The 10,661-nt window shown below is 30.6% G+C and overlaps 1 protein-coding gene across 1 annotated transcript; it reads left to right on the top strand.

Annotated features, from left to right (window-relative positions):
• Window positions 1-216: 216 nt before the first annotated feature.
• Window positions 217-5,871, top strand: LOC105198270 (probable cytochrome P450 4aa1). The gene is given in 8 exon segments (XM_039456275.1): window positions 217-1,594; window positions 2,568-2,714; window positions 2,772-2,916; window positions 2,918-3,135; window positions 3,261-3,321; window positions 3,559-4,085; window positions 4,190-4,369; window positions 4,446-5,871. Coding segments are annotated over 8 exon segments (1,656 nt in total). The 5' UTR covers window positions 217-1,437; the 3' UTR covers window positions 4,667-5,871.
• Window positions 5,872-10,661: the final 4,790 nt, after the last annotated feature.

The following is a 10,661-nucleotide window of genomic DNA, read 5'->3' as shown; positions in this document are numbered from 1 at the left end:
AAAAGGTTAAATTATATATATATATGTACACTGCCCACCAAAAAAAGCGGTACACTAAAAATTTATGAAAAATTTACCAACTTTTAACCGCTTGTAAAACAAGAAATTATGATTTATGATACAAAGGTGTTTCAAAAAAGAAATTATAGCTTGAAACCAGTACTTTGAAAAACTTTTAATACCGATTAAGTGGCATGATTAATTTGCTAATAGCTGATGATAGAACAAAAACTTGCAAAATCGATAAATAGAACGTGCAGTTTCTAGAGATAATAATAAATTATGAATTGCAATGTCGCCGTTATCAATGCAAATGAGTTACGTCAATTGAGTTACGTCAACTGCTTCACTCCACACAACTCTAGAAACTGCACGTTCTATTTATCAATTTTGTAAGTTTTTGTTCTATTAGCGGCTATTAGCAAATTAATCATGCCACTTAATCGGCATTAAAAGTTTCTCGTAAAAGTACTGGTTTCAAGCTTTAGTTCCTTTTTTAAAACACTTCTGTATCATAAATATTTTCTGTTTAACAAACGTTTAAAGTTTGGTAAATTTTTCCTAAATTTTTAGTGTACCTCTTTTTTTGGTGGTATGTAAATATATATTTTAAAATTTTTTAAACATAGTTTTTGTATTACTCACATATCAAGACTGAAACACATATCCAGATAGTACGATGTATAATACGTTTACTTTTTTATTACATGCGTAAATCCTTGTTTTCAAGAATGTAATTTTGGCAATCTTATTCTATATTCAATTAAACAAAACATATCCGGCATATCATTTTCTACAAATACACTTTAATTGACCACATACTTACATTTAAATTTTTTAATGAAAGTAGTCTTTTTATACCGAGCGTATAAAAGTTTGATATGAGCGAGTATAAAAGTTTGATATGAGCGAGTAAACCGAATCTATTTGTGTTTTAATTTTCTTTTCGTTATATTGTGTTAGTTTATATTCGTAGCCTTCTATACATGACACATTTATGCACACTTATAAAATAATTGAAAATTGACTTTTTCCTAGTATTATAAACAGCAATTAGTACAATATAACAGTATTAAATCAAAAAAGTATTTTTACGTGTTAAAAATAATGAATTAAAGTATTGCAGACATTAGAAATACAAAATCCGCGTGAAGTTGGAGCAGATATAACAAATTATTCCAATTTTCTTAATTGTATAGACCTTTAGAGTATTTAGTCTAACAAAAGTAGTAAAAGATTAAATATTATTTCAGTGTCCTTATCATTTCAAAAAATATACATTGCAGAAAAAAATTGAGTTATTGATAGCATTCGTTATTAGGCAAAAATTTTTTTTGTTGCTTTCGCTATAATTTATTACTTATATAAAACTAACATGGAAATTATATTTCTTATTTATTTCTTATTAGTTGAATTGAATTACACACATCAGGAGAAATGTGGGCCTACCTTGTTCTTCTAGCCGTCATTTTGACTATATTACATGCATTATATCAAAAGAATTACTTCAGAATCATCAGGTTTATTTTCACTCTTAATTGGCCAAAAACGGTGCTCATTCTTGGCAATGCAAACCTCTTTATTGAAGAAAATCGTAAGTTATACAATAATTGCAATTGTTATAAATATTTTTAATTAAATATCATGCCCATGGCAAAAATATTATATTTATTAAATATTTATTGAAGTGTTTATGAGATAATATTTAATTTAAACATAAAATTGTTTACAAGATGTTTTATAGACAACTATTTAATAAACATTTAAAAAGTAGAGTCTCTAAACCGTAACAATATATTATATTGTATATAAATACCCACCAGTAAATTTTGTTTGGCGGATATATCTGTTCCTTCTGTTAACTAATAATATTAATCAATAATTTACTCCACTGCCTCCCACAATTTCAATTAATTCCCCCATTTTCTTCTCAACAAATTCAATAATGATGTGTCGGTAAATACCACGCGTAAAATCGTATTAAATGTTTCCTACGATTTTATAATTGTTGTCTGAGAATTCTTCTTTTCCCTCATTTTTCCCTCCTTTGAACCAGTCACAGTGGACTTCAACATATGTAATAATAGAAAGAAAAGAAATGAGAAAAATATATATTCATAAACGTACTGGTGGAGTAGGGACAAGAGAGAAGGAGAAAGAGAGAGAAAAGTAAAAAAAAAACGGAGATATTCGTCTGCAACCTGCCACGTTAGTTGGCAGATTGATGTTAGCAATTGGAAATTTTCTTTGAATTGGGCTGCAGTAATTGCGCTCTTCTTTTTCGCCATCAAACTCTCACGCCAGAAAACTCAACAAGGAGACATCCGCTCGGCCTCCTGTTGAATTTTGTGAAAAAAAAAAGAAACAAGAGACACACCTCCTACGCCACACGTGACAATCTCATAAACAATTTCATGTTTAAATTTTCACCTCGTAAATACATCCATAAAATTTCAAAACTTTAATTCAACATCCACACTTAAATAAACATCTTATAAACATATTATTTTTGCAAAAGATTATAAACATTCTATCGGTCTGTAAATAAAATGATTTCCATCTTCCAGTCTTGAGGCTTTCGTGGCCATTGATATCGTTAACCGAGAGGGTTTCCAGATGGATGCCACGTTGGGCACTTTGCCGACGTTTCGCAAACATTGCAGCTTGCATCATCAGGGCTGAGAGCTCCGATATTGGTTTCCATCTTATTAAAAGTAATAAATTATTTGTCACGTAATGTAACATATATAAAAAAAACTTTGATTTCCTAGTATTGGAAAAAATAGCAGACGAGCATCAGAATTATGGTCGCATTATTCGCATTTGGATGACGTTTGTGATCATCGAGCCGGAGGATATCGAAATAATAGTCAAAAGCTCAAAACACCTAGCAAAGGCATCTTTTTACAAGCTGCTACAATTTTCTGGGTAAGGGTCTTATTACTCAAGATGTCGACAAATGGAAGGTACATCGGAAAATCTTACAACTGGCCTTCCATCCCTCTATGTTAAAAAAATTTATCGAAACATTTGGCGAGTGCGCCGATCGCCTAGTTGACAAGTTGCTCGAAAAGGATGGGGAAGATATAAACATCACTACATTTGTTAACAACTCGGTCTACGATATAGTGAGAGGTACGTGATGAACGCAAAAATGAAGATAAATATATCACATAATAAAAGTGTGAAACGTACTATATTAATAGTACGTCCCACCATAGCATTTGCTCATAGAATCATATAACACAATAATATTTCAGAAACGATTTTGGGCATCCCGGCAAGCCAAACGTACAATGACGGAGAGGATAAATTTAGACAGTAAGTTTTCTGTGATAATGTGTTTTTCTTTTAGAAAATTGCTCAGCAAATACAAAGTTACATGTAATACAAATGTTAGTTGTAATTTTCCACTCAACAATGTAATTATTATATAACGAGTTATATAACAGTATATTGTTGAGTGCCAAATTACAACCAACATTTATACTACATGTAATTTGATGTTTACTGGATATTACTACAGTAAACTCTTACTAACAAGTGTCTTAAAAACAGGAACCCGTTTACGATGATGTATAGATTTGCGCATCCATGGTTGCTAATTGATTGGATTTACCGATTGACAGCAGCTAGCAAATCAGAGCAACAACACCAAAATGAATTGATGGACTTTTGTTATAAAAAAATGGAGAAAATGCACGAATCTTCACAAAAGAACGATTTCTTCAACGACTCAAGAAAAACATCTTTACTTGAGTTCATGATCGAGTACATGACCAACACGAACGATCCGCAAATCACTAAACAAGAAGCTATTGAAGAATGCTGCACCTTTATGTTGGCCGGCCAGGAATCAGTCGCCACATCTACTGCAATTACTCTTTTTTATTTGGCAAGGAATCAAAAATGGCAAAAAAAATGTATCGAGGAATTAAATGAGATTTTTGGTGAAGATAGAAGATCACCAATTATGGAAGATCTCACCAAGATGAAAAACTTGGAAATGTGCATTAAAGAATCTTTAAGATTATATCCTTCAGTACCTTTGTTTGCGAGGACACTCGGGAAGGATATCACAGTAGGTAAGACTTAAAGAAAAAAATTTTGCACAATAATTATTTTATTTGTATTTTGTAAAATTTCTAATTATTAATATTTTATTATTTAATATCTTTATATTATACAGGAGAACGTGTAATACCGGCCGGGTGCAATGTAATTATAATGCCATATTGTACGCATCGATTACCTCATCATTTTCCTGATCCTCACGATTTCAAACCAGAGCGGTTTAGCCCTGAAAACTCCGAAACAAGGCATCCATTTGCCTACATACCATTCAGCGGTGGACGTCGCAACTGTATTGGTGAGAAAAACAAATATTCAATAGAATATAAAATACATGTAAAAAATGTATTGTTCCTTTTTTGTATCTTTTTTAGGATCCAATTTTGCCATGCTCCAGATGAAGTCGATCATCAGCGCTATTCTGAGGAAGAGTCAATTAGAACCGGTCGTTGGCAAGAAAAACTTTTTAGCTAAATATCGCATAACGATTAGAGCACATGGCGGACTTTGGATCAAAATAAAAGCGAATGATAAATACAAACCAAAGCAATCCTACTCATTAGGGACGGAAACTTTTGATTTTTCTGGGTGTTGAGTACCCCATCAAAGCGTGGAGGGCGGGGTGGGAGTGTAGTTAGTTTCAAACACATCCTTTTGTTATACAGGGTGTCAGATGAAGTTTTCCCATGGTCTCGTAGATTGATAGAGCAAGTCAAACTGAGCAAAAAAATTCTGTATTATTTTTCAATATTCGCAATAATTACCGAGATAAAAATTACTGAAGTCGGCAAATGAGCGCGTACTTTTCCTAATCACCGCACGCAAGGACCACTCGTCGATACGCGTTCATTCGCCAATTTTATTAATTTTTATCTCGCTTAACTATTGCAAATATTAGAAAATAGTACAGGACCGTTTGACTTGCTCTATCAACTCCCGAGACGACAGGCGAACTTCATCTGACACCCTGTATATGCAAAATATCTTTTTTGTATATATTCTTTTCTACATTTAATTTTTTTCATATATTTTCTTTTTACAAATATAAATCTTCTTCTTTTATGTTTTTTATCTTTGTTACGTCCGGGGAACTCCACGATTTCCCTTTTTGCCGATAGTTAGTATCACTTGCGTTATTAAAAAAAAAACGTGACGGCATGAGAAATTAAAAATTTAACTTTATCTAAGCCAAGATAAAGATAAGTCCGGACGTCGTACAAGAATTATCATATTAGAAATTATAAGGGATCTGGATCTGTTTATTCATGCGCATGACTCATCACGGATCACTCACAGTAGCTAATCCTTAGCAAATTAACGATAAGGGGATACGGGTTATAAATTTAAACAAAATTGATAGAGAATCTCTCGAGCGACTCAATAATCAGCTCCTCTTAGAATTGAGAAAACTCGAGGAAGGATAACCAACCCAATAAACACTTATTTATATAAATGTGATATAATATACGTATTAATGGTATATAAATGGTGTAGGTGTAAGTAATAAACGTTTTTTATACCATATAATAATATTCGTTAAAAAATGGTAATAGATATTCAATTTTTAAATGTTTTTAATTGGTATAAATATAATAAAGAACAAATTTTATATCATATAATATTGTACGTTTAAAAGTTGTAATATATGTACACTTTTATCCGTTTTTAATTGATATAGGTATAAGTAATAAGCAATTTTTATACCATATAACATTATATGTTTAAAAATTGTAATAAATTTACGTTGTTTGAACGTTTTTTGTTGGTATGAGTATAATAATAAATAAATCTTATAACGTATATCAGTATACGTTTAAAAATTATAATCAATTTACATTGTTTTAACGTTTTAACGTTTGTTAGTATAAGTATAATTCCTTAAAAAAATAATTTTGCAACTGATGTTGTTTATAACAACTATAATAATTAAGAAAGCATCATATATGTTTCTTTAGTAATTTTTCCCGTTGAATCGATTGGCGCAGTTTTTCATTACAATCAATTTTTAATAATTTGTCTATAACAATTAATTTGCAAAATTGACTTTTACAATGTGCTCTTTACATTAATAATGTTTTTTCATACTCAGGTTCTATAACTATTTGTTCTTTGGCTACTTTTGTCAGTCTGGCCATAAGCAGGAACGGATTTTAATTATTTATATAGTTTATTCTTTTGCATAAAATATGAATGGTTTAAGAAAGAGTCATATATATTTCTTTACTAATTTTTTTCGTAGAATCAATTGGCGCAATCAGTTTTCCTCTACAGTAAATTTTTAATAATTTATTTATAACAATTATTTGCAAAATTGATTTTTGTAACGTGTTTTTTACGTCAATAATTTTTTATGCTCCAGTATTTTCTAATTGTTATTTTTTTTTCACTATTTTTACTGGTCTGATTATGGACAGAAACAGTTTTAATTATTTACATAGTTTATTATAAAAATATCTAAATTTAAATAATCAAAGGCTTGAGTGTTCGCGCGGCACTCAACACGCAAGTTTCTTCCTGTTCAAATCTTTACTTCAAATATAACTTTTTATTAACGATATTCCAAGTATACGATTAACTCAGTGTTAGTGTAAAGTTACCATTCCGAGATCTTAAGTTCAAATCCTGCCAATTCGTTTTTAAAGTTGTAAAATAATGCGTAATAGTATTTAGTGATTTAAAATTCTTATATGCAAAACAGTGAATACAGATCAAGCTATAAAAGTAATAAGATCTGTTAAAAAACTAAAAAAAAATATATATTTTTTTTTAAGAAAATTAAAAAATAAGCGTATTATATACATTTATCTCATACGTTTCTTATACCGTATAATACGCATACTTATAATGGTTATTATATGTATATACATCATATATTATAAACGTATTTATAAATATGATAATAATACATTTACATATATACATTTTTTTTACGTACGTATAAATACGTAAAAAAATTGGGATGGGTTGCTGACATGTCCACGGATTATATACGTTTATCTTAAACGTTTTTATACCGTAAAATACGTATGGTTATAATGGTTATTATACGTATCTTATACTGGTCTGTGGTTATTGGGAAAGATACAAAAGATAAGAAAAAGAATAACATGAGAATGAGAAAAAGTGGCGGTACATTATTCTTTCTTTATAGATTTTTCATATTTGCCTTATAACCAGATTGTGATTATAGGATCCCTATCCAGACAGCACACAATATTTATGATAAATATTTATAAATATTTATTACTACTTACTTTCTATATATTATATAAATATTTTATAGATATTTTATACATATACACAAAAAAAATTACAAAATTTTTATTCAAAATGTTATTAAAATATTTTATACAATACAGAGAAGAGGGGGGTAAGATGACGATCTTAATGTTTGTCGATTTTTGTTAATTTTTATGAAGTAATGTAAAAATAACAATCTATTTTTTTTAGATTCACTAAAACCTTGTTTATCATCAGTAAAAATTAGAAATTGTTAAATAAACTAAAATTCTTTTTAATTTAATTTATTTTAGAACAGATGTCAATTTTGCCATCATGCTTCCATATGCGGGTAAAATGACTTTTAATACGGAATAAGATGAAAAACAGTCAAATAAAGTTAAAATGTACTTTGATGAGTAACAAAGATTTATTACAACATAATAATTTTACACTATTTTGATTACAACATAGTTAAAGAAAAACGTAAATGAAACAAAAACTATTTATATAATCTGTAAAAATAAAATTATTAAAAAGCGGGATTACATGCGGCGGAGCCAGTTTTTTGGTGAACTCGTTTGGAACACCGCTGTTACATAAACGCATGGCCAGTCGGCCAAACGCGGCGTACGCGCGATCACGTATATCCTCGTCAGTAGTAGCTGCGGCAAGCTGCACTTGCATCGATAACGCCACCTCTCTCGTATGCGTGTCTTCGAGGTGAAACGTTATTTATCGCCGGTTCTACACTGCCTCCTCGTCGTCATGAGGAGAATTTCATAAATCTTCCTGCACGCAGATACCGTCGTGCCTCCGTGGCCCTTTTCATCGTGCTGTACCTACACGCTTCTTCCTGTTGTGTCACGAAACGAAATATAGACGAGATGGCGGTACACCATCATGCGGCACTATAATTCAGGAATTTCAATTCCCCGCATTTTTGACATACCGAATTCAAAGGTAACTTCCTATGTTCGCGATTAATAATCGGTAGAAATCATATTTATGATTATCCAGCAAATTTTATCGAGTAATGTAACGAAAACTGAATGGTATCGCACGTGTGATTATCAATATAATTTTTACGTAAGCAATAAAACTGAAATATTTTATATCGCTGTTTAAAAACACTAATGTTCATTAATCGTCTCACAAAAAAAAATGTCAAAAAAGTATCAAATCAACAACTTGTTTCATACAAGCAAAAATGTAAAATTTTCTTTAAAGAATTTATTAATCCTAAACAGATGCAGCTTGTTTATATGAAGAAATGTTGTATAATGAAGGAAAATATTCATTTTTATTCAACAATAAGATGAAAAGAAAGATATCGAGTAGGAAATAAAATAACTTCAAACATTTTTCAAACTTCAACAATTGGAATTTTTTATTAATACTATTATTATAAAAACAATCGTATCGTATTTTTCAGACAACAGTTATAACATTAAAGTTAAAATATAATATACAATAATAATTTGGATTACATAAAACTATAGAATTATATAAACCTAGACCTAACTAATATTTAGTGCCTAATATTATTTTATATGTATGTTTTAAGTACATTTTCAGTTTTTATAAATTGCGCGCCGAACACAGTCGATGTTAAAACGCGATCATAAACTGAAGCTAAAAATAATATCACAAATTAAATTAATGGTCAATTTAATAATGCTGTAAGCACCTTAAAATATTAAATAATTTATGACAAAAAATATTCTGGCTGAGATAATATTTTTTGCAGTAAATTATTTAGTGTTTCTAGGTGCTTATAGCATTATTAAATTGATCATTAATTTAAATTGCGATATTATTTCTAGCTTCAGTTTACGATTGCTTTTCAAAATCGGTGTGTAGTTTATAAAAAACTGAAAATATAGTTAAGTTATAAAATGTAAAATAATATTAGGCGCCAAGATCCGGTCTCGATTGTTAGTTCGTTGCTTCTTTAAAAATATAATATTTTACTGAAATTTAAGCAAATCCTATTTTATCAAACTCTTTAAAAATGATTTTAAATTCTTGCTTGTACGGGGTGAGTCCTAAATAAATATAAAAAATTGGAGGAGATATCCCTTGGCTTATTTTAACAAGAACAGATCTATATAAATATATGGCTTAAACTGTGTGCTCTACGTTTGTAAAATATAGAGATTAAAATTAGAACAAAATGCAAATTTGAAAAATCTGAAAAATGTTCAAAAATATTATATTTTATTCAATTTTGATATGCATACATATGTCTTCAGAATCATGTAGTATCGATGATAGTGTTATTATTTAAGCTCGAATTGACTGTGCAAAATGAAAAAAATATAAGCGCAATATTAATATATTAAATAGTGCATTTTTTTTATAGAATGGATAATGTTCTTAACTTTTTAATCTTTCTATCTCACTGAACTGTTTGTTATACATATAGTCCGCACATACGTTAAGTCGTGCACGATACATACACAGACACACATATTCATGTGGATACACACATATATTCATTCACACAAAAAAATAGAATGCAATCGGACGGCACCATACGGTTAAAGCGCGACACAAAGAAAGGGAAAACTTAAACAATGAAAGGGATGTGGGCACTCATTTCCTGTTGACACAGGACTTATTCAAAATACGTTATTCCGACATTGCGGCGTCGATGCTGCAATTGTTCAAATACCAAAATCATAAAAGATTATCATTAAAGAAACATCGGCGCCTCTAATCCTGAGCTCGTGGCAGCCGTCGGTCCCAACTGTCCGGCATTTATCTGCCGCGCTTGGAATCCGAAGATCCATATTGTCCAATAGAGACAAAGATCTTGAAAATCCAAACCAATCGGAACACAAGCTCAGAAAACTGAAAATTATAAATGAAGCTAAAAGCCTTCTCGCGTTTAGTTCGCTAAAACTCACAGCAGTGTCCAAACCTTATTGCATTGTCATTATATAAATCGTGACTCAGTTCGCAATCGTTCTATACATTCCCGTAGACGGTTTCTCCTAAGCAAAGTCGCGATCACATACAAAGTATAACGAGCTCGACTCAGGGTGATCACACCCCTAAGCAAAGTCGAAGCCAACGCGTCCGTGTCGACTCAAGGTAGTGCACCCCAAGGCAATGTCGAACGCCGTACCGAATGCCAGTGCCGCTTGAGACGAAAATCATATAATCACAATCAAGTTCTCATGCATATACATATCTGTAGCAATAATCACGTCTCATATACCAGGACAATTATTTTTGTACAATTATTTTTTGTGAGTGAATAATAAACAATACTATACAACGCGAAACCACCAGTGTGGATATTAACCCATCCCCATTGGACACAGCACTGTTTATAGAACATCAATATAAAATCATTGTAATTT

Source organism: Solenopsis invicta, chromosome 1 (assembly GCF_016802725.1).
Source record: "Solenopsis invicta isolate M01_SB chromosome 1, UNIL_Sinv_3.0, whole genome shotgun sequence".
In the NCBI taxonomy this organism is placed as follows: Eukaryota; Metazoa; Arthropoda; class Insecta; order Hymenoptera; family Formicidae; genus Solenopsis; species Solenopsis invicta.
This window is presented reverse-complemented; position numbering and strand designations above follow the sequence as displayed.